The sequence below is a fragment of the Hyaena hyaena genome, unplaced genomic scaffold, assembly GCF_003009895.1.
Source record: "Hyaena hyaena isolate Hyena2069 unplaced genomic scaffold, ASM300989v1 scaffold_637, whole genome shotgun sequence".
Taxonomy (NCBI): Eukaryota; Metazoa; Chordata; class Mammalia; order Carnivora; family Hyaenidae; genus Hyaena; species Hyaena hyaena.
Genome location: NW_024081260.1, coordinates 222,428 through 247,493, shown reverse-complemented (window position 1 = coordinate 247,493; position 25,066 = coordinate 222,428). Strand labels below are relative to the sequence as shown.

The 25,066-nt window shown below is 48.1% G+C and overlaps 1 protein-coding gene and 1 non-coding gene across 2 annotated transcripts; both read right to left on the bottom strand.

Annotated features, from left to right (window-relative positions):
* Positions 1–4,253: 4,253 nt before the first annotated feature.
* LOC120249057 lies at positions 4,254–11,125 on the bottom strand. The gene is made up of 6 exons (XM_039257543.1): positions 11,098–11,125; positions 10,706–10,912; positions 9,910–10,213; positions 8,802–9,291; positions 8,473–8,620; positions 4,254–5,504 (listed from the first exon to the last, which is right to left on the bottom strand). Exons 1-5 carry the CDS (start codon positions 11,123–11,125, stop codon positions 8,597–8,599), a joined length of 1,053 nt encoding a protein of 350 aa, XP_039113474.1. The 3' UTR covers positions 4,254–5,504; positions 8,473–8,596.
* Positions 11,126–18,403: 7,278 nt separating this feature from the next.
* On the bottom strand, positions 18,404–18,485 carry TRNAS-GCU. The gene has a single exon. It is a non-coding gene; the product is annotated as a tRNA-Ser (tRNA).
* Between the last annotated feature and the right edge of the window lie 6,581 nt (positions 18,486–25,066).

The window sequence follows — 25,066 nt, the reverse complement described above, 5'->3', positions numbered from 1 at the left end:
GTCACTGACTATTAAAAACCCAGCAACAACAATAATTACAATGACAAGTTCAATCTTGGGGTCAAGCACAACTAAAATACTAATCAGCAGTGGTGTGGACTGTTGGAGCAGGTTTATGGGATGTACTCGGGGTTTGTGTAACATCCCGGAGAAGCACAGAGAGAATCAGTTTCATAATCTCACAAGTCAGGTGGGCATATTGAAATTTTACATGTAACCAGTAAAAATAAAGACTAAAAATGTATAATTTTCTAACATGTAAATGTGGAAAAAAGAAGAACATATAAACTAACCAACAAAACAGGAACTGAGAAAAATTTAAAGAAAGGTCATGAAGAACAGAAAAGACAAAATTGGGTGGTAGGAATGAACGGATAATGATGATAGACACAACTGGATTACAGTAAGGATTTAAAAGACGAGACAGAACATAGAAAATTTTATAAAGTTATTAAAATCAATTAAAATAAAAACTCTAGGTAGTAGGAATGCATATATATGCAATATAAGTATAAAAATAGAAAAACAAGATATTATAAAATCAGGATTCAAGATGATGTTCCTTTAACTGGGAAACTGAGGTGCTGGATGAGAGGTGCTAAGTGATCAGATGACACAGGCGTTTTTCAAGGTCTTAACTTCTCTTTTGTGTTTAATGGCACATTAATGAGTGCTAAGTACTAAATTAACTACCTAAGTTACCAAACTCATAAAGCATGGCATTCATGGACCAGTGACAACAGTGTGTCATGACTCCTATCAAAGATTACAATTAATCTAATTCTGTACACAGGATATCCAAAAGAAATACTTTTTTTTAAAAGGATGGGAAAGAGGTAACAGGCTAATATTCTCTTAAAAATTTTAGACCAGGAGCACCTGGGTAGCTCAGTTGGTTGAGCATTCGACTTTGGCTCGGGTCATGATTTCACAGTTCATGAGTTCGAGTGCCACATTGGGGTCTCTGCTGTCAGTGTGGAGTCTGCTTGGGATTCTCTCTCCCTCTCTCTCTCTCTCTCCCCCCCCACTTATGCTCCTTCTCTCTCAACAGTAAACATTAAAAAATGATTTCAGATGAGCTACATTAATATCAGCAACATAAGCTTATTAGAGATAAAAAAATAAAAGGAATAATTCCACAAGAAGACACAATTCTTGAACTTCTATAAAAAGCAACACTGACACACTACAAGGAGAAGTGTGTAAGTCCCCTCCCATAGCAAAGCTGTAACACACCCTCCCAGCAATCAATAGATGAAACAGACAAAAACTTAGCAAAGATGTAGATTTTTAACAGTACAATTAAACTTGAAAAACTAGTATTTTAACAATAAAAATGTGTTGACAATATTCCAACAACAGAAAATCATTCATGATAAAGAATTCTTGCAAATGAAGAATGGGTGGGAATATTCTTAATGTTATGTGGATAATTATCAGAAAATGTGACTTTTGCCAAAACATTAGATGCATCCTTCAAAATCAGGAATAAGATAAGGATGACTATTAGTATGATTTCTGCTCAACACTGTGCTGGAGAGATTGGCTAGGGCACCAAAGAGAAACGAGCGAAAGGAGAAGTAAGTACTTTAGTACTCCTTATTCACAAGAACAGGATTATAGAAAAGTACAGGTATGCTTGGCTCTCAAGCAGAGCTGGAGAAACAAATACAGAGGAGCAGGGTTACAGATGGAACCCAGGTCCCCGTGCGCTCATATTAAAGCCTGAACCCCCGGGGCGCTGGGGTGGCTCAGTCAACTCTGACTCTTGATTTCAGCTGAGGTCATGATCTCACATTCTGGTTCATGAGGTCCAGCCCTGCATCTGGCTCTGTGCTGACAGCGTGCAGCCTGCTTAGGATTCTCTCTCTCCCTCTCTCTGCCCTTCTCCCTGCTCTCTTTCTCTCTCAGTAAATTAAAACTTAAAGCCTGAACTCCACAATGTGATGGCATTTGGAGATGGGGCCTTTGGACACAATAGGGTCAGGTGAGGTGATGAGGGTGGCGACTAGTGAGATTAGTGTGCCCTTTTAAGAAGACACCAGAGAGCGTGCTCTCTGCCTCTCCGCCTCTGGGTCTGTCGCTCTCTCCCTCTCCCAGCTCCATCCCCACCTCTCCCTGGCACAAGCCAGAAGGAGGCTCAGAGTGGACCACACCTCTGCTGGCAGCCCTACCCTGAACTTCCAGCCTCCCCCTCAAGCCCTGAGTAGTGAAGGCAGCCTAGCCCACTGGAGGACGAAAGTGGGCAGGACGGGAGCACTCCTAGACGGATTCCGTTGACAGACTGTTGCAGATTCATGTTCCACATGAACTAAGTGATGAACCGTATGTGCGGGAAAGGGGGAATTGTACTCAAGACACAAGTCTTTACTTTTTAATTTTAACTTACTTTTTTTTTCAGTTCCCTAATGCAAATATTGATCTACTTTTTTTATTTATTTTTTTTTATGTTTTTTATTTATTTCTAGGAGAGAGAGAGAGAGAGACAGCGCGAGCAGGGGAGGGTCAGAGAGAGAGGGAGTCACAGACTGAAACAGGCTCCAGGCTCTGAGCTGGCAGTCAGCACAGAGCCCGACGCGGGGCTCGAACCCACGAACCGCGAGATCATGACCTAAGCGAAAGTCGGACGCTCAACCGACTAAGCCACCCAGGCGCCCCGATCTACTTTTTTTAAAAAAATGTTTATTTTTAAGAAAGAGACAGAGCATGAATGGGGAGGGGCAGAGAGGGAGACACAGAATCTGAAGCAGGCTCCAGGCTGTCAGCACAGACCCTGATATGGGGCTCAAATTCATGGACCACGAAGTTAGACATTTAATTGACTGAGCCACCTGGGTGCCCCATATATATATTTTTAATGTTTTTATTTACTTTGAGAGAGAGAGAGAGACAGAGCAGGGGAGGGGCAGACAGAGGAAAGAATCTCAAGCAGGCCCTACACCATCAATGCAGAGCCCGATGTGGGGTTCAAACCCATGAATGGTGAGATCATGACCTGAGCTGACATCGGAAGTTCAACTGACTGAGCCACCCAGGTGCCCCAATACTGGTCTACTTTTAAGTCCATGTGACAGAGGTCTGTAATAATTTTTTTTTTTATATTTTTATTTATTTCGAGGAGAGAGACAGACAGCGTGAGCAGGGGAGGGTCAGAGAGAGAGGGAGATACAGACTCTGAAATAGGCTCCAGGCTCTGAGCTGGCAGTCAGCACAGAGCCCGACGCGGGGCTCGAACCCACGAACCGCGAGATGATGACCTAAGCAAAAGTCGGATGCTTAACTAAGCCACCCAGGCGCCCCTGTAATAATTTTTTTTAACAGTGATTAAAGAAAAAGTCTCACAAAAACCTTAATTTACAAGCAAGTCTCTCACTGCCATACAGCCCTCCTTTTCTATAGTGTGTTCACGTTTAGTAATAATGTCACCTTCTCCTCCTCTGATGTGCACTTTGACCCCAGCGTCCCTCCACACCACCACCGGCTGCAGCTCCTCAGCAGTCCTGCACGGCGCAGGCATGGGGGGGCCGGAGCATCTGGTTCTGTGCCCTGACCTGCACCCGGCCAGTGCGCCCATCCCCGCTGCCGTGAGCACTGGCTGCAAGGGGCTCACAGCCGCTGCTTCTCTGAATAGTTGCCCTTGGATGAGGGCAGCCCTAGATCTGCGAGTGCACACGAGGTAAGCTCTGTTCCAGAGGCCCTTCCTCCAAATTAGGCTGCAGCTGGACTCTGAGGCCACGGCTTGCGCAGCCCTTTCCTCCTCGGCGTCCCGCTTCCCCGGCTGCAGGGCCCGTTTCCAGCTGTTAGTGCTCAAGTAAATCCCCTGGGCCCCCATCCCTGCCCGGCTCCGCTTCTCCACAATCCAATCCAAGTGACTTCTCCCAGGACCCCCCCTTCCACAATCCACGGAGACGGAGAGGGACTCCATCGCAGGGGACCTGGCTCCCGGTCCTCAGCCTCCCCGCTGCACCAGGCAGTGTGGAGACATAACAAGGGAGGGGGACAGGTCACGTTAATAGTTGAATTCTTTTTTTGTTTGTTTGTTTGTTTGTTTGTTTATTTCTAGGAGAGAGAGAGACAGCATGAACAGGGGAGGGTCAGAGAGAGAGGGAGTCACAGACTGAAACAGACTCCAGGCTCCGAGCTGGCAGTCAGCACAGAGCCCGACGCGGGGCTCGAACCCACGAACCGTGAGATCATGACCTAAGTGAAAGTCGGACGCTTAACCGACTAAGCCACCCAGGCGCCCCAATAGTTGAATTCTTAAACCTGAACTCACTCAGGACATGGCAGTCAGTGACAACAATGTACCCGGCAACAGCGAATCCTCAGACCGTTTCTGTATTTCACACTAACATTTCTACCAAATGATCCCAGAGTGTATCTTCAAGCCTACAATGATGTGGAAATTCATCTTGGGCTTCTCAGAAGCAGAACCTTCCATGACAGCGCGAGGGAAATGGATGGCCTGGCTCAGGCTGGTGCTCCGTGGAATCTGTGCTTTAGGTAGTTTTTCTCCCTCTGACAGGATCTTTCTGTTTTATTCCTTGGGTCACAGCTGGCACATGGCAGTTGTTGAATAAACATTTGTCAAATGAATAAAAGACAAAGGACTGAAACCAATTCTGCGGCTCTGGTCTCAAACAACTGGCCCAGGGATGGGCACAGAAGGCACACAGTGCCCGATGGAACTGGCCCCCCTGGACACTCGTCCAACAACCCGATAGGACTTGAAGGGTCTGAAGGCCGGAAAACAGAGACACAGAAACCCAAACTGTGTAGACACTAGAGCGCAGTCCAGTAGAATCCTCGACGTCTCAGGTGCCCCGAGCACGAATGCTGGGGGCAGCCGTCGAGAAGCCAAGAACAACTGACCCACAAGCTGGATGCCGACAGTGGAGGCTCCTCACCCCCTCCTCTGTCCTTGCGACGTGAGCTCTCGCTGACTGCCCTGCTCCCAGAAGCTGCTCCAAGGACAGCGAGCGTGACGGGAAACAGGGCACCTGGGCTGCACGCGTGACTGCAGCCTGGTAAGGCCCCTACGTAAAGCTGTAAGCTCTGTGGGCAGGTGCCGAGACCTACACATTTTGCTGCGCCCGGAACAAGCCTCACAGGTAAGCCTCCTTTGCTTCTTAAAACTGCCCCCTACCCTCTTTCTCTGGTCTCTCCCTGCCCCCCAAAATAAGGGGCAGCCTCACGTGACACCTGGGAAGCTCCCAAGGACCTTGTGAAACAACAGATTTCCACCTCGCAACCCAGCAAAGTCCCAAGAAAACACCCCCTAACCCCCGTCTTTTTACCAAAACATCAGGCTCTTTCTGCCACATCTGACTGTACTGTCGCTCACACACCTGTACAGGTGCCTCCCAGGGCTCCTCCGCCGTCAGACCACGGTGCTCCTCCTCCTTTCAGCTGGGGGAGGACAACAGGTGTGGAAAACAGAAATGTGTCCGCAGAGAAGAAACAGACCACAGAAGGGATCAGTACTGCACTTCTGCGCGGACTTCCTCTTTATAGTTGAAATATACAAGGAAACTGGGTAGAATGAAAGCAAAGACATTTCTCGCCTTCTCATAATCACCCCTCACACAGCCCTCTGTGGCAGAGCAGCATCACGGGCGCTGCCACACCACCGCACCTCTTACCTGCGGTTATTATCCCACCTCTTTAAAAAACGGAATGACAAGTGAAAAGTAGACTGTAGCTAGACAGACTCTGCACGTACCAGAAAAAGTCTGGAAAACACACAGCAATTTAACAAGTGTGGCTACTCCCGGGCAATAAAATTTGGAGAACTTTCATGTTTTACCATATAAACTTCTTTACTATTTGCATTTTTTACTATCAGCATGAATTCTGAAAGAAACCCAACCTTGGGGCGCCTGGGTGGCTTAGTCGGTTAAGCGTCCGACTTTCGCTCAGGTCATGATCTCACGGTTCGTGGGTTCGAGCCCCGCGTCGGGCTCTGTGCTGACTGCGGGCTCAGAGCCTGGAGTCTGTTTCATTCTGTGACTCCCTCTCTCTCTGACCCTCCCCTGCTCACGCTCGCTCTCTCTCCTAGAAATAAATTGAAAAAAAACATTAAAAAAATTTTTTTTAAAAACTGTGGCTAGTTCTTATTTCAGGGACGCGGTATCCTTTTGAGTCTCTCTTCGTGGATGCTAATTAGAAATTTTAAAATTCCCTTTTGTTTCCTGCATTAATCCTGTTTCATCGTGGATTAGTGGAGCACCGGGTCATCTTGGAGATGTGATTTCAGGACTTAACTGCCCCAAAAAACCACTTTTTCTGTCGATAAGTATGTTTTTACCCATGTCTGATGAAGTGGCCTGAAGTGGCCCCGGCAGCTGCCACGGCACTTTTCTCTCTAACCCAGGGCCCGACGGCTTTTCTGTGGACGTTTTCCGCAGAACAGCCACGCGGCCCCTGCCACCCATGGTGGCAGGAGAGCCACATGGGGGGCAAGCAGGTGTGGGGTGCGGGCGGGTCCCCGCAGAGTGGTGCCCACCATGGGGCCTCCCGCCAGCCCGTGGAGGGAGCGCCTGGGGGCGCCCCCACCCCCACTTTACTGGACCAGTTGTTTGCACCTGCTGTGCCCAGCCCCGACTAGGGCCCCCCGGGCAGAAGCGGGGACAGGCCAGTTCTCTGTGTCCCCAGCAGCTTTCTCTCTCCCCAAATTCTAGGGTTTGGGGGTTGTTGATTTCTGTATTTTTAAATCATTTACATGGGATCCGGGGAGAAAATCCAGAACAGCCTGTGAGGTCCGACCCCCAGCCCGACCAGTATGCCTCCTGGAACACTTTAGTTTTTACTGAAAAGCATCATTTTATTGGGGCACCTGGGTGGCTCAGCCTGACTCCTGATTTTCGCTCNGGATGGAGGGAAGGGTGGATGGGTGGGTGGATGGGTGGAGGGGTGGGTGGGTGGATGAGGGGATGGATGGGAGAGAGGGAGAGAGGGATGAAGGGATGGAAAGGATGGAGGAATGGACGGATGAGAGGATGGACTTACTCAGATGTGCTTCCTGAAGGTAGAAGAATGAGAAACATGGCTGGAAAATAAAAGTCCAAGTTCATGGTGAGAGGAGGAAGAAACAAAGGAATTGACAGGAAAGATGTTCATAAAAGAGGAAAATGAAATCAAAGGAATTTAATCTGATGAGGTTACTGGAGCCAGAGGAAGATCTACAGAGCACATTTACTTAAAAAAAAATCTTTTTAATTTAAGTCAAGACATGTGTTCCAAGTGGCAGAAATCATGATGACTGCATGATTGCCAGGGTAGACGAAACAGAGGCAGGAGGCAGAGCGGCAAGGGGCATCGTGGCTTTGATACACTGACGACGAAGTGAAAATGCAAACAGCAGACGTCTCTGCAGACTGACTGTTAGATGGTTAACAAAAAGTCGGGCAGAGGCTACGCTGTACCGGTGAGAAAAGGGACAGAAGCTGAGCCAACTGTGGCAGGGAGAACGAGAGCAGGCCGGCAGCCGGCACAGCCCCGAGTGCCCAGGCCTGCACCCGCCACTGAACGACACACCAGGAAACACCATACTGATTCCACAAGTTTCCCCACCAGTCTGCCACCTACTGCACGGTGCTCACCCCTTTCTACTGCAAACGTAAACCCCAATCAGCAAGGGCGACCTGAAGAACAGCGACCATTTACTAAGCAAAATGACAGCCAAGTGCTTTTCATCAGTTGTCTGTGTTCCGTGCTCACAACTACCTTCTACGGTACATACTTGTGTTGTCTCCCTCCCCGAGTCACATGGTGAAACCCTAACTATATTTAGAAATGGGACCTTTTAGGAAAGTAACTATGGTAAGTAAGAGTGGGGCCCTAATCTGATAGGACTGATGTCCTTATGAGGAAATGACCAGAGCCTTCTCTCTCTCTCCCAACAGACATGTACACAGAGAAAGGCATGTGTGAGAACAAAGCAAGAAGGTGACCGTCAACAACCCAGGAAGGCAGGTCTCCCCGGAAACCAAGCCTGCTGGTACCTTGATCTTGAAGATCCAGCCTCCAAGATAAAATGTGATAAAATGAATGTCTGCTGTTTCGGCCACCTGAAATGTGTGCCTTTCTATTACAACAGCCCGAGCAGACTAAGGCAATACTATTATCAACCCCATTTTGGAGATGAGGGAACCAAATGGTTAAATACATCTGCCCATGTACAAGCGTGGCTTCTAAAAGGCAAAGCCACAATCTGAACATATCACACCCATTCTGTAAAGCTGCACTCCACAGTGATTCCTGAAAGTCTTCCTAAGGTACCACGTGCCAGAAGACCAGAGAGATGCCAGGATGGTTCGCAGGCGGAGCCTGAACGCAGGGGAAGGGGCCAAAGTGCTGGGCCCTCGGCAGCTGGAGCACTGACCTTACCTGGTTCCCCAGGTCTGGGCTTTGCATCTGTTTTTGCTTGACAAGGGGGGATGTGTTCAACCCCAGGAAAGTCTTGTCCCTCACCTGTCTCTCCAGTAGGGTGGGACTCTTGGGAAGTGTCACGTGTGAGCTGGGGCTCCTCAGGCTGGGGCTGAAGGCTCAGTGACGTCTGCTCGCCTTCAGGCACTATCTCTCTAGAGCAGACTTCTCATCCCTGTCTGTAGGCTGCCATCTGGAACAGAGAGATGGCATTGACTTCTGAAGAAGTTAACGGTCTAAAGAAACCCTTCCCGGAAAGCAACAGGAAGCAGGTTCAGGCTCAGGGTCAAAGTCGGTCAAGGGGATACAAAACAAGGGATCCAAGGGTCTTTGATGACACACATACACTTTTTCCCTGCAAACCTCCGTCCTACCTCAAGTTGTGGTTCATCGAGCTCTTTCTCCAGATCCTCCAGCAAAATCACAGCCTCTTCCCCGCTCTCCAGATGGTGCTCCCACACCCGGGCCTGGAGCTCGGCGGGCAGGATGGTCAGGAACTGCTCCAGCACCAGCAGCTTCTGGATCTGCTCCTTGGTGCGTGTTTCTGGGCTCAGCCACTGGCGGCACAGCTCCCAGAGATGGGTGAGGGCCTCCCTGGGCCCAGGGGTCTCCTGGTAGCACAGCTGTCGAAAGCGCCTTTGGAAGACTTCCCTTGCCAGGGGACTGCTACGTTTCAGTCTGGATGCCTGCATCCAGAGGTGACTTTCTGTCTCCACCTTCACTGTCAGTTCTTCCCAAACCTCAGGAGCTTGCACATCCATGGGCAAAACCTCCTTAGAGTCTGTATTCATCTTGACTTTGAACAGTTTACGAAGCACCCTCCAGCTGGAGTCGTGTTTCAGAAACACCTTCGGAGGCTCCCTCCTAAGCAGTAAGAATCACCGTTTATACAGAAAAATGACACCATCTAGTGACAGGCATTGATGCCATAAGCAACTGTCATAGACCCCAAGGCTCTTCACTGACAGTAAGGTCACGTGGTGACCAAAGGATGGAGATAATGGAAAATATAAGGTCACAATGTGCAAAAGGCACAGGCTGTCAAGTTACCCAGAACTGAATTCTATTGTGGTTACAGCATTTACCAGTTTACTGATTGATTGTGTGACTTTCAGCCAATTTCTTATCTTCTTTCAATCTCAGTCTCAATGTAAAGAAACAGCAATAAAAAAATACCTTACAGAGCTCACGGAGAAAAGCGGGACCACACAATTCGGTCAGAATGGTTAAAAAGTTCAGGCTCATGTTTAAAAAATCAAATCAGAGAAAGTAAATGAAAATACTGTTCTTATCTTTGATTAATGAATGAGCTAACTCTCATTGGACTCTTAACTATAGTTTCGAAAATTAGTCTTGAAAACAACCATTTCGAGTTGTCACTCGAGCTAAATTTACGGAAAACTTTAGAAAGCTGAGGTCACAGCGCCGCACTACAGTCCACACGTGCTTTCTGATACGAGACCACATTTAACGCTCACTCACCCTCGGAGGTTTGGTAACAAGCACGCGTGAGGTTGCCTGAGGGCAAACCCTCTCTGAGGACAGTCCTCGGGGCGCACAGAGGCCCGCGGGGCAGTGGTCTGCTCGCTGCCCGGCAGCGCTGGGACCCAGCGGGCCTGCGCGCCTCGCCATCGCCTGGAAGTGCGGCCCCGCAGCTGGCTTCCAGCTGGACAGGCGCCGGGCGGACGTCCAGGGAATGGGATCCAGGGCGGATAGGGATCCCGGACGAACGGGGATCCGGGGAGGGACGGGGATCGGTCCGGAGCGGATGGGAAGCTGGGGACGGCTGCGGAACCCGGGTGTATGAAAATCCGGGGTGGATGCGAATCCCAGGAAGGAGAGGAATCCGGGGACGGAGGGGGACCCTGGGTGGATGCGGATCCAGGGACGGATACGGGTCTGGGGTTCTGGCGGGAGGGAAGCAGGGCTCCCCACGCCGTGCGTGCGCCCCAGGGCGCGAGGACCGCGGGGCTGAGGGAAGGGGAAGGGCAAGCTCTGCGCCTGAAAGCCAGGGCGCTCAAAGCCCCTTCACCCGCTTCGAACCGGAAGAGAGGGTGTCACATCTTAACCCGTGCGTGCCTTCCCCGCCCCGAGGCCGGCCGTCCAGACCCCGGGCACTTCCCGCCGACTCCAGCCCGCGGCCGTCATCGCAGGGGCGGCCCTCCAGCTCGGCGGCCCTCCCCGGCCCTGCCCGCGCGACGTCCCCTCCCCGGGCGGAGGCTCGCCGGCCGCCGCCCCCTCCCAGCCTCGCCCGCCCGGGGTCCCGGCGCCGACTCACGCGAGCTGGACTGGACGCGGCGGCGAGACGGAGGGCGCCGGAGCGGCGTCAGCGGGAGCGCGCCGGCCGGGACACGGCGCCGCGCCGAGGGGGCCGCCCGCCGCGGGGGGCGCTCGGGGCCGAGGCACTTCCGGGCCGCTCTAGGACCCCGCGGCTCGCGCCTCGCCTCCTGCCTCCCGCCTCCCGCGGCGGCGCACGTGGTTGGGACTGTGGGCGCGGGGACGCCCCGCGCAGGTTTTCAATTGAAGCGCAGGAACCCTAGGTCATTAACTGGACGATGTTTTTAAACATTTTTTTTTTTTAATAAAAAGAATAAGTTACCTCTGGTTTTTAAAAAAACCTCAGGCAATGCCAAAATTAATAAAGTAAAAGGCGAAATCCCATCCTGTCACTAAGGTCCCACGACCCGGGGATCGCCATTGTCACGGTTCGCTGGGGGATTTGCGAGTATAATTCTGTCCCATCTCTTTTACGTACATTCTCTGGGGATTTGCAAGTATAATTCTGATATCTCTCACGAACAGATACACAGGACAGGCGCTAAGCTATTTTATATTTAGCTTTTTCTCCACTTATTTTAACGGCACTTCACATATCTTAGACCTCTTTATTGGTCATGTAGGTCCAACTCATTTGGTGGCTGAGTAATAGTACCTCAAGCACATGTACTTCCATTTATCTGTCCAGGCCCTATGTATTGATAGACTTACCTTCTTCCTTCTTTCCTCCCCCTTCGCTGTCTCCCTCCTTCCCTCCCTCCCTTTTGTCCTTCTGCCCACCATGTCGGTATTGACTTGATGAAAGCTTTGCTCACACCAACCCTAACTTAGTTGGCATTGAAATGAAGTGGGTTTTCCTTCAAGTCTGTACTTTCTTTTTTATTTTTAATTTATTAATTTTTGAGAGAGAATGAGTGGAGGAGGGGAAAAGAAAGAAAGATAGAGAATCCCAAGTAGAATCCTAGTTGTCGTGGGGGTTTAAACTCATGAACTGGGAGATCAAGATCTGAGCCAAAACCTGGAGCCAGGCAGGAATCTAACCACTGGGCCACTCAGAAGCATCTATCCCTACATGTGTACTTTCAACTAGGTCCTTCTGAATCCTTCTTTCCTGTCCTTTAATGATAGTTTGGGCAGACCGCATAGCTTTCTGGTCAATTTTAAGTATTAGAGATCCCATCCAGAGGTGCCTGGCTGGCTCAGCAGTTAGAACATATGACTTTTGATTTGGGGGTTGTGAGTTTGAGCCCTACCCTGGGTGTAGAGATTACTTAAATATATTTTTAAAAAAAGATCCCATCCAGTTAAAATTTTTAATGTTCATTCATTTTTGAGAGAGACACAAACGCAGAGTGAAAGTGGGGGAGGGGCAGAGAGAGAGGGAAACAGAATCCCAAGCAGGCTCCAGGCTCTGCGCGTCAGCACAGAGCCCTACAGGGGGTCAGACTCACAAACCAGGAGATGGTGACCTGAGCCCAAGTCAGATGCTTAGCCTCCTGAGCCACCCAGGTGCCCCCCATTCAATTTATTTTTCATTTGAAAATTTATTATCTATTGAATAAGCTATATAGCAACAGACTCAAAATATAAGTAGTATAAAAGGGCAAACGTTGAAAAATCTCTTTCTGGAAGGCACTTGTGATGAGCACTGGGTGTTGTAGATAAGTGATGAATCATTAAATTCTACTCAAACTAATATTATAACATATGTTAACTAACTAGAATTTAAGTAAAAACTTGAAACATTAAAAAAAAGAAAAAGAAAAAATCTCTGCGATTTTTTTTCTTCTGTTGAGCTTGATAATGATATTGTAGTTCCATAGGAAAATGTCCTTATATTTTAGAGATGGGTACTGAAGTATTCAAAGGTGTTAAGTGTAATAATGTCCATAATTTACTTCGAAATACTTCAGCAGAGGGAGAAAAAGTAAATCTGGCAAAAATGAACAACTGTAAATGTAGGTAAGTATATGGTGTTCGTTATACATAAACATGTAACCCCTTGGGAGTAACTGTGTTTCCGAATTCAGATTTTCAGAAGCCTGTATTTGCCCCAGATGACCGATGCCTTAGGAGGAAACACCCTCAGCGGCTTCTCCTTTGCCAAATAAGCGCATGCAGGTGCCCAGCTCCGGAGCCAGGGCCGCCAACCCCGTGAGGGTCTCGCCTCCAGGAGCGCGGAGCCCAGAGGCAAACGCGGCGGCGGGCGGCGAGCACAGGGGTGCCCAGCAGGCAGAGACACTGTCCCCGCAACCCCCGACCAGCGTCCCCACCAACACACCAGGCTTTCTGCGCCCCCACGCGCAGCCCTCCACGTCCCGGGGGACAAAGCGCCTCCCAGGGGTCGCGTGGCCGGAACCTGGGCAGCAGTGCGAGCGGGCGCCCCTCGCGGTGCTGGAGGCGCGACAGATGAGGACCAGCTTGCAAACGCTGCCGAAGGCCGGTGACCCGCCCCCCCGGATCCGCGGGGCGCCGCCGGGGTGGGTGCTGGTTGTGGAGTCCCTGAACCCAGGTCCCCTGTCCAGCTGCTCCTGGAGGGCAGCCGGGCCATCGCCACCCGGGGGCCTTCTGTCCCCTGGTAGGAAAGGAGGGAGGGCCGCCCTCCCTGCAGCACTGCGGGGCCCCGGGCAGAGCAGCGGCCTCACTGGTGTCCCCGCGGCTCCTGGACGGGCTGCCTCGGAGTTCGAGCTCGGCCCCTTCCCCCTCGAGTCCCTGGGCCACTCCGGGCCTTCCTTCCGCGGGGGCTGGGAGGGCACGAGCCGGGGCTGCCGCGGGGGCGCAGGCCGCCTCCACTCCTGCGGCTGCCAGAGTCTGCAAGGACAGGTGTATCAACAGCAGCTAGGATTTGCCCCAGAGGGAAATGAAGATTCGCCAATGTTAAGAGTTTACAGAATTGTATGGATTTTTCAAACTGAGCAAGGGATCCTGAATATATACTAGTCTGTCTGTCTTTCTCTTTCTTTCTTTCTTTCTTTCTTTCTTTCTTTCTTTCTTTCTTTCTTTCTTTCTTTCTTTCTTTCTTTCTTTCTTTTGTATATTTAAACATTTAAAAATAGTTTTTTCAAAATAAAAAGATTTTTAAGTAAAGCTCTTCATGGTACTCCCATCCTCAGCCACCTAATAGAAACAGTCAAAACTTTTGATTTCTTATGTAGACTTTTGGAGATATTTTATGCATGTAGAAACATATGTTTATACATAACATATCCCCATTATTTTTACATGAATAGTGCAAAAATCACACATACTGTTCCTTATTTTGCTTGCTTAATTTAACATCTTAGAGTTTCCCCCATAGCCATACACATAGATCTCTCTTTTCATTTTTGACAGTTGCAAACTATTCCATTACACAGATTTATTTATCTAGTCCTCTACTGATGACCAATGAGGTCATTTCTGATCATTTGCTATTTATAAATAACGCTGAATTAGTTTCCTACATACAACATCTTACACGTGAATATATTTCTAGAACAAATTCCTAAAAGTTGAGTTCCCGAGTCAAAGAATATACATTTACAAAACTGCTCTCTAAAGTAGTTATAAACTATACCTGAAACTATGTTAACTACACTGAAATTAAACCTTTTCAATAAGTAAAATGTAAAAAATAAGAGTTATAAAAAATCTGCAACTCTCCAGGGACACATGGGTGGCTTAGTCAGTTAAGTGTCTAACTTTGGCTCAGGTCATGACCTTGCAGCTCATGGGTTCCAGCCCTGTGTCAGGCTCTGTGCTGACAGCTTGGAGCCTGGAGCCTGCTTTCGATTTTGTGTATCCCTCTCTGCCCCTACCCTGCTCGTGCTCTCTGTCTCAAAATAAATAAAAATTGAAACAAAATTTTTAAAAAAACCCTACACATCTCTGACAATATCTAAATGTGATGCCACCCCAAATCTTCACCAAAGTTTTTTTATCTTTGCCAAACTGATGGATAAAAAATGGTATATTTTGTAGTGTCATTTAGCATTTTATAATTAATATTCATGTATAAATTAATTACACTTTTCCCTTCTTGTGGTTTTATCTTTTGACATGTATAATCATCATATATTAAAGAAATTATGCCTTTGTGATAATTTGGAATTTTTCCTTTCTACTTTCTTTATGGTGGCTTTAGTTTTACAGAAATTTTTTAATTTTTTGGTTAAATTTACTAATCTTGTATGTTTTCTGTAATAAGAAAGGCCTTCCTTATGCCATGACTGTAAAAGAAAATTCTGTAGTTTTCTTTAGTACTTTTACAGTTTTATTTTTTTCCTACTTAAATTTTGAATCACTTGGAAATGATCCAGTTGTAAGACGTGAGGTGTGGATTACAGTCTCTCTCTTTTTTTTTTTTTCTCAGATTTTTACATAGATGTCCCAGTACCATTTCTTGAATGATCCGTCCTTTCTCTAGTAACCTGAAATGACATTTTTGTCAAATGCTTAAATATTTGTGCCCACTTCTGGATTTCCTATCCTGTTTATACGACAATGCATTATTCATTGTAGCTTGTAATATGTTTGAAAATCCTGGAGGCCTGTGTTTTCCTTATTATTCTTTTCTGAATTTTCCTGGCTACTAATGCTTGTTTATTTTTCACATGAACTGGAAAGCAATTACCCAGTTTGAAAACAAAATTCTATGTTAACTTTGTTGGCATTATATTAAATACCTAGACTAACACGTAGAGAAAATTGATTTTCCTTTCTCCCCATATCTTTGGTCAGTCAACACTATGTGAAGTTCTTTCTTTTAACGTTTATTTATTTTGGGAGAGACAGAGCATGGGATGGGCAATGAGAAAGAATCCAAAGCAGGCTCTGCGCAGAGCCCAATGCGAGGCGTGAACCCAGGAGCTGTGAGATCATGACCTGGGCCGAGCTCAAGAGTCAGTGGTTTAACCCACTGAGCCACACAGGCGCCCTTGCGGTCTGCATTTTAAATGGCAATAAATCAGTAACACTCCAGGTTGCCCTCCCAAGGGCAATTCCCTCTCCCACCCGGCGTGTGTGACAGCGACTTCAAGCCGGACCCCAGGCCACCTGTCCGCCGCCTGTCTCCTCCTCCACCTGCGCTCCAGTCCCTGCTGAGCCCAAAGGCGGCTCCAGACGGACGTTCCGCTTCTGCCTCCGGCGGGAGCCGCGCAGCGCGCGTCACCAACTAGGACCCGGGTGCGCGCTCCGCGTGCGCGGCGCTGACTCCGTCTCAGGGAGCGACAACGTCGTCTCTGAGCCCCCAGTGCGCCCCCGAGAGACTGTGGGGGGGCACCTGGCCAGGGACCCGAGGGCCCCCGGACCCCGGCCTACCGGCACCCCGTTGGCGTGCACGCGTCGGAAACAGGCCCACCTGCAGCCCGCCTGCCGCGCACGCCGCCCGCGGCCCGGGCAGGGGCGGGAAGGGGCTTTCTCTTTCCCCGCGGCCTGCTGATGACGGTGCCCTGTCCCCAGAGAATCCTGGAAACTGCCACCGACCAGAACACCCCCCCCCCCCCAACGTCGTCCCTCAGGCTCCTCTGAGACCTGCTCCGGGGACTCAGACCTCAACAAAGGCCATTCCTCCACCCCCACCCCCTGGCTGAGACGCATTTCCCTTTCCTCTGGGGTCTCCCATGGCTGCATTGATTTGATAAGAGGATTTTGTCGTTTTACAAGTTTGTCCCTGATGGTCTGGGTTGATGTCTTTGGCACAACTTAGCGCCCTCTGGGTCCTAGGACATGGACACAGTAATGGCTGGAGACCTTAAACCAGGCAGAGCCAGAAGGTTCAGGATAAACTCTCATCACGCTGATATTGGAAAGACGGAGAGACCTGGGTCCTGGGGAGAAAAGATGGACACCAAGAAACCAGGTCAACCACGTTTTGAAATAAAATAAAACAAAACAGAAGTAGTAGCATCAGCTGTAGCACAGACTGGGTCTCGTGAACGCGCACATTGCTGGGCCCCGGCTCTGCAGCCTGTGTTCCACAGGAATGGCGATGCTATTGCTTGCGGGAAGCGACGCTGGAAACACAGCACCGCCTGGTGCTACCGACAAGCTAATATTAGCTTTGAATCCGGTGATCCGATTCAGACCTCTGACTTAGACATCCAAAAACTCCATCCTAATAAAACAATCAAAAGAGTTTTACCCTCAAAACACACAAAGGTTCAACCTCACCAATCCCTAAAGTCCCTTAAATCTTAAATATTTAGTCAGTCCCATGGATAGACGGTTACGCAGAAACTCTATGATAAACCAAGGCTACGAAGCATATGAGAGCTTGGGATTCGTAATCTTTTCCTTCTCACTGTGTGTGGTTGTGTCTCCATTTAGATGATGTGACAATGCTGATTGAAATAACAACCCGCCTTACAGGGCTGCGCAAGCCCCAGTGGTCTGGTCTGCTTTCCACTTTGTTGGTGGGGGGTGTAGATCAACCCCCATGGAAGAAAAATGGCAATATCTCACGCATGATACTCTGTAGAGCCCAGCGTGTCCTTGCTAGACATTTATATACAGAGGTAGATACACACACGTGCAAAATGGTGTATGTATTCAGATATAGACATAGGACCTCTCTTTACAAGTGGCGTCTTCATATCGCCTTGCACGATGTTTTTTTTTTTTCACTTAACAATATAGCTTGAGAGCTTAATATAACCTATGCATACTTTGTGTCTGGAAGGATACATGAGAGTTAATGGTGTCCTACTGGTGGGGAGGGTAACTGGTGACAAAACTTGCTGTGTAGCTTTTAATACTTTTGTATCATGTGACTGTAGAACTTCTCAAAAATGGAAATAATAGAGGTGCCGAGCTGGCTCAGTGGGTAGAGCATACAGCTCTGAGGTTGTGAGTTCAAGGCCCACGTTGGGTGTAGAGCTTCCTTAAATTAATTAAAAATATAAAAATAAAGAAAAGGCATGTTTTTTTAGGGGCGCCTGGATGGCTTAGTCGGTTAAGTGTCCGACTTTATCATGACCTCGCGGTTTGTGGGTTCGAGCCCCGCGTCGGGCTCTGTGCTGACGGCCAGCTCAGAGCCTGGAGCCTGTTTCAGTCTGTGACTCCCTCTCTGACCCTCCCCTGCTCACGCTCGCGCTCTCTCTCTCTCCTAGAAATAAAAATATTTTAAAAAGAAAAAGCATGTTTTTTGGGAAAAAGGAAAATAATTAAATGAAGAAGTATGTTAATCCCCCCCCCAAAAAAAAAATTTTGCCAAGATGGAAGTCACAAGTAGAAACTACACAAGGCTAACGTTTTCCTTTGCTTCCCCCGGAAGAAATCTTTGACCTTAACTTTGTGACTTTTAGTTTGGTCATCCCGCTAAGAATACATTACTCCTCCTTGTCAAAGACAGAAATCCTTAGGGAATAACAGTTGCTTTTAGAGTTAGTATAAATAACAAATGAAAATTGCAGTAGAGATAACATGAAAGTGCCTTACATAACCCTGAAGTCCAGTATCACAGAACTTACTCTGCAGACAATCCTCTTTGTTGGGCAGCATTTTTCTATGGTGCTGGATTCCGTTGTTTCCTCAGCGGGGAATGTCTGACAAGCAAAACCTGTCAGGGAGCGGAAATTTGGTGGGGGACTGAAGCATGGATCAAGTCACTCAATTAACAGATTAAGTGCCAGCTGAACAGTGGAGAGTAAGGAATCCGCTCAGCAAAAGGAAGCTGTTCCCATTGCTTGGGGGGCGCCACACAGGAGGGAACCGGGCTGCCCGACGAGGGTGGGATTCGAACCCACGCGTGCAGAGCACAATGGATTAGCAGTCCATCGCCTTAACCACTCGGCCACCTCGTCACGCGGGAGCCCGGGCTGCTCTGCTTCTTCCTCCCCGCTGCACTCCGCGATTTCCCCCAGCGCCTCCGCTCACCTTTCGCGGGCTTGCCGGCCACACCCCGTCCGAGTCCGGTGTGTGAAACGACGCGCACGGACCCGACCGCACCGCGGCGGGCGGCGAACACCTGCGGGCAGGGGGAACCAGACCTGCGCGCAGAGCCCGGTCGGATGGGGCCCGAGAACCGGCCTCGCGACTCCCTTTCCAGGCCTGGGCGCTGACCCGCAACGCGCGACCAGGAGCTTCCGAAAGAAGCGGGCAGGCGAGAGCAGCGCGGAGAGGCCCGTGCGGGGGCGGGGGGAGGTCCGTGCAGGGGGGGGAGGTCCGTGCCGGGAGGGGGAGGCCGGTGCGGGGGGGGGAGGTCCGTGCGGGGGCCCCAGGTGCGCTCACCTGCCCCGTCCTTCGGGCAGGAGGGTGGTGCAGGTGCAGGTGCGGAGGGGCGGATGTTCTCTTTCCGCCAAAGTGCTGGTGCTTCTTTCCCTCCCTGTGAAACCTCTGAGCTCTGTTCTTAGCTGTGTTGCAGGGAATGCTTTTCTCTTTCCCGAGTTCACCGAATTTCAGAATCCCTCCGGTCAGCCCGAAACTGCCACTAAGGCTACCGCATCCACGCTGCTAAATGGGACACTCGCTCTTCAGAGAGTCAGGGACAACCCCATTCCCACCAGTAACTTCAGAACGATTCCCAGGGGGAGGGGGAGGGGCGTGGACACCACCTTCCCTCCGCTGGAGGGCAGGGAATCGTGTGTGTGCGTTCTGATCAGGGTATTAACAGCAATGCCAGAGGAAGCAAACAGTAACTATAGTTAAATGCAGGCATGAAGGTTCTAGGTTTAATTCAGACTCTCAGCATAAGAGTCAAGATACCTAGAAAGGATATTTTCAATTAATTAAGCCTCTTGCTTGGGTTAATAATCCTAGTTTTTTTAAATCAAGGTTGTGACGAATATTAGTTAATATCAATAAAATGCTTAGAAAATTGTCTTGCAAACAGTAATTGCTGTGTAAGTCATTTGACACTGTTGTTGTTTTAGGGCTAATAAGTAAACTAATAATTAATTACATGAAATTATAGTCAACAAGAAAAAGAAAACCCGGTAGGAATTGCATAAGACAATTGCATAAGACCTATTAAAATTTACGAAGTTCATACCCTTCTTTAACCCAACAGTCAACCCACTAGTAGAGAATTATGCTAGAGAAATATCAACACTAGTGTAAAAAATACACACACGCACACATACACAGATTGCATACAGTTCAGAACTACTCTGATAGTTAAATATCAGAGACTACCCAATGCTTAACACATGAAGTACTTAGTTAAATAACTTTATGATCAAACAGAACATTGGAGGAGCCTGTAATCATTAAAAAAAAAACAATTCAAATCTACATATAGTATCTTATAAATATTTTTCCCAATTACTTTTTTTAAGGCAAATTGCAGAACAGTATGTATAGCATTTTTTAAAAATATTTTTACTTATTTCTAGGAGAGAGAGAGAGAGACAGCGTGAGCAGGGGAGGGTCAGAGAGAGAGGGAGACACAGACTCTGAAACAGGCTCCAGGCTCTGAGCTGGCAGTCAGCACATAGCCTGATGCGGGGCTCGAACCCACGAACCGCAAGATCACGACCTAAGCGAAAGTCGGCCGCTTAACCGACTATGCCACCCAGGCGCCCCAGTATAGTACTTTTTATTGTTTTGGTACTGTGTTTCATTTTAGGTGATAAACTGGGTTTAGATATTTATTATTTTTAAAAGGGCTTATAATTAATTTTTAAAAATTTATTTATTTTGAGAGAGAGCACTCACAAACATGTATGTGAGCAGAGGGGGCAGCGGAGGGCAGAGAGAGAGAGAGAGAGAGAGAAAGAGAGAGAAAATCCCAAGCAGGCTCCACTCTGCCAGCACAGAGCCCCATGTGGGGCTTGAACTCATAAACTCAACCTTGAGATAATGACCTGACTTGAAACAGAGTCAGATGCTTAACCTACTGAGCCACCCAGGTGCCCCTGGATATTTATTATTTTTTTACAAGTAATCTCTACACCCCATGTGGGGCTCAACCTTACAACCTGGAAATCAAGAGTCACACGGCCTACTGACTCAGCCAGACAGGCACCCCTGAGTTTACATATTTAATATCAGTGAGGGCCATTTAGCTGCAGTCTTAATTTTATCAGGGTCCCAAACTTAGACTTTCCATGTTACCTTCACAGAACTATTATGTACACCTCCAAATCTTTTAAGCATCATACAACAATTGTGCATTTCTTTTTAATGAGCTAGCTGAAGAGTTTTTTTTTTTTAATATATATATTTTTTAATTTATTTCTAGGAGAGAGAGAGACAGCGTGAGCAGGGGAGGGTCAGAGAGAGAGGGAGTCACGGACTGAAATAGGCTCCAGGCTCTGAGCTGGCAGTCAGCACAGAGCCCGACGCGGGGCCCAAACCCACGAACCGGGAGATCATGACCTACGCAAAAGTCGGACGCTTAACCGACTAAGCCACCCAGGCGCCCCAAGCTAGCTGAAGAGTTTTTAACGTATCCCAATATTTTCAAAATTTATTTGGCATTTCTTTATTTTTTAATGTACTAAGTATAAACCTTTTGCAATTTCTGAAAGTCTCTGATATAAAATTAAAAAAAAAAAAAGAAAAAAAAAGCCCTGAAGGGTGTATGTCAATTGTTAACAGCAGAGTTTTTCAGCTTTCTACATCAAATGTTACCGTGAGTATGTGTTACTTAACTATTTCATTCTTTTAAAGTACCCTCCACACCCCACCTGGGGGCTTGAACTCACAACCCTGAAATCAAGAGTCAGATGCTTTACTGGCTGAGCCACCCAGGCATCCCAGTGGTTTCCTTTTTAAAAGTAAGGATAAATTTAAACGAAGTAGTTAAAGGTTGGAGCGTGGTGAACAGTGCCAAATGCTGCTCACAAATGAACTGTAATGGCTGTTCTGCACCTCAGGCTTCTGCCTGGGCTTCCTCCTATCAGAGATTCCTAAACTCCTCTCTTATTTCTCACCAAACTACAGAGGATCAGGGCTCTACTTCCCCATTTTTTCTCAGTGGGGATCCAAGTTGCACTTTCCATTCCCTCAGGGAGAACATTTGACCTTCAGAAAGAGATTTGATTACTAACTGCTCTCAAGCAGAGTCTGAGCCTGAGATTCTACAAGGTGCCCTGATTAACCCTTGTGTGTCCACCCTTTTCTCTCATAACCTGCTAACTTTCCTGAGCCTTCAGCTCGGAAGTCCTTCAGATGATCTATCTCATTGTCCTCTGTGCCTGTTATTCTGGTTTTTCTCTCCTTCCCTATATGTGTAGATAACACTCAATCACTGAGTGGTCTGGGGATTCTCTGTTCAAGCTTGGAACGTCTGTTTGATCCTGTTAAATATTGTGTAGTTGCAGAGAGAGGAGAGACTGCGGCAAATCTACCAAACAAACTCGTATTTTGAGCATGATGAAATCACAGCACCTCACAGCGCCCACCGTCCATGCCTCCGTTCTCTTAACAACTGTTTAACAAATGTCCTCTCTCTTCCTGTGCAAAGTGTACATTGGTCAGGGGGAAGACAGACATTTCAATGAAGACAGACGTGAGCACATGGCCACAAATTTTGTTAAGGGATAGGAAAAATGTGCAGAGTGGCATAAGAAAATCACATGAGAGAATTCATCTTCGCTGGGAGGTGAGGGAATGTGCCTCTCAACAGATACCCTTTAGGTGAGTAGGTGACATTTAGGATAAAATTAGAGCAGTGTAGGGACAGGCAGGGGAAAGTGAAGGGAGGTGTATTCCGGGCAGAGTGAGAGTTGTGTGTGGGGGTCAGGAAGCTTGGGAGAAGGCCAGTGTGAGCTGAACACAATGAGCAGGGGAGACGGTGGGGAAAGCGCACTGGGGACAGTGTGACCAAGTCACACGGGCATTGACTACGCTCAGGAATTGAAATTTTACCCCAACTGCAATGGTAACATACTGAAGCCTTACAAGTAGAGGAAGAATACGGTCTAATATTTCTGGAAGACCAGATCCAAGATATAATTGGGGGATAAGACTGCCTATACCTGCAGCTGACTCCCATGCACACTGACGGGGGCCTGCAGGGCGACTGCTCGGGGTTGCTGGGAGCTTTCCCCTTTGCGCACTGAAAGGGCGGCTTCCCTGGGATGCCCTCAGCAAGCCCTGGGTGAAGGGTGAAGAGTTTGCTGAAGAATTTAACTTTTTAAAGCACTGTAAAAATTACCAAATTTATATCCATAACAAGTGTTTGATGCCCTATTCAAGATTTTAATTATGAAAGGTAGATTCTGGAACTTTCTCTTTTTTTAGAGGTATTATCTAATTTGTCAGGAAATCGTTTGACTTCTTGGTTTGTTTCCCAGTTTTCATGATTCTATTATTTCTTTTGACAATTTATTTAAATACTGCAGAATTGTATGTGTTTAATTTATTTAAAAGAATAGGGAAAACAGTTAGGAAAACTTCCAGTCTTGCAAAAACTTTGATAACCAATTTGTTTGAATCCATATTAACTGGAATAAAGATATTTTTTTATTTGTAGATGTTTTCTTAGCAAAGGTGGCAGGTTGGTCTTGAAACCTGAAGATCCTAAGTACAAGCATTCTGAAAAGCAAGTGTCTTTTGACAGAAAAAAATGACCCAGGCTAAATATAAAGAGCAATATAAAATCCAGGGAGAGGAGACTTTAAGGAGGCAATTGCAAAGGTATTCAAGGAGAGCAGGGAAATGGAGGAAGGTATCACACATTACTATGAACATGAAAATCTAGGTGATTCTGTTCCTGAAGAATATTGCAGATATGTTCAAATTAATAAAATCAGTATTTAACACTGATCCTTTATTTTCCCCCCAACCCCCCCCTTTTTTCTTTCAAAAACCTTTTTAATATTTATTTATTCTTGAGACATAGAACACAAGTGGGAGAGGGAGACACAGAATCCAAAGCAGGCTCCAGGCTATGAGATGTCAGCACAGAGCCCAAGGCTGGGCTTGAACTCACAAACTGTGAGACCATGACCTGAGCCTAAATCAGATGCCTAACCAACTGAGCCACCCAGGTGTCCCTTATTATTGATCCTTTAAAGGGAAATGGTCCTGTTGATTATGTAAGCAAACCTCTGCCTACCAACTTTGGGCACTAGATCTGTTCACCTGATCCTTTATTTTGAGACCATTCTAGGGGAGCCTGGGCGGCTCAGTTGGTTGAGCTCATGACTTCAGCTCAGATTATGGTCTCACGTCGTGGGTTGGAGCCCCAAGTGGGGCTCCGCGCTGACAGCGTGGAGCCTGCTTTGGATTCTCCATCTCCCTCTCTGTCTCAAAAATGAGTAAACATTCAATAAATAAGTAGGAGCACATGAGTGGTTCAGTCTGCTGAACATCTGACTCTTGGTTTTGGCTCAGGTCATGATCTCAGGGTTTGGTGGGTTTAAGCCAGTGTGGGGCTCAGCGCTGACAGAGCAGGGCCTGTTTGGGATTCTCTCTCTGCCCCTTCCCACTCACGCTTTCTCTCTCTCACAACTTTATAAATGAATGAATGAATGAATGAATGAAAAATTTTAAAAGGCCATTCTAAGAAAATTATCACACTGATCAAAATATAAAAGAATAAAACCAAGACATCTAAATAAGCCATTTTCCCCCTACTAGACATCCTCACTAAATAAGCAGTGCTTCTATTTACAATTCACATCTCTCTTCTCTTACACATTGGAATTTTTATGGATAAAATGATATACTTGGGTTTTCCTTAAAGTATAGGAGGGGAAAATGTTATAGAGAGAGGGGGGTGGGAAGGGAGAGGCTGGGAAAAGTACTGTTAATCTTGCAGTTGGGAGATGGACTTAGGAGGCCTTATAGGTTTCCTTGTTTTGTTTTGTGTTTAAATTTTTCCATAATAAACGTAGGGGCTCGGCTGGCCCGGTGAGGAGAGCAAGAGACTCTTATTTAGAGGTTCTGAGATCGAGCCCCACGTTGGAGGTAGCATTTACTTAATTTTTTTAAAAAAAGGAAAAAACCTTGACATTTTCCGTAATAAAATATTTTGATTACATGACAAAATACGCGAGATGTGGTGGTCCCCGCACACGCGGATGCGTGAGTCCGGAGAGAATACGCAGGTAAGCAAACACCCGGATGAGCTGGGGAAGGCTTATCTCCCGGGGGGCGGGGGTTCGTGCACACTACCGAGACCGCGTCTTGGGACCCGGCCGCGCCGGGCGTAGGTGCACGGAAGTGCCCGCCCATCGCGGGCCCCGCCTCTGCACGGCGACCGCCGGGTGCCCCCTCAGAGCCCCGGCTCCCGGTCCTCCCCGGAAAAGCGCAGAGGCTCCGGGGCACGAACTGCGGGCGGTACCGCACACCGGCTCCCCGAGGCTGGCGGGGGAGGCGCGGGGCCTCTCCGCAGGCTTCTGAAGCCCCTCACAGCCCCGTGGGGAGCACGCCCCAGCACCTCTGCCAGGTGCCAGGTGTGCGCCCTCCCCCTACCCGATTCCTTCCGCCCCCC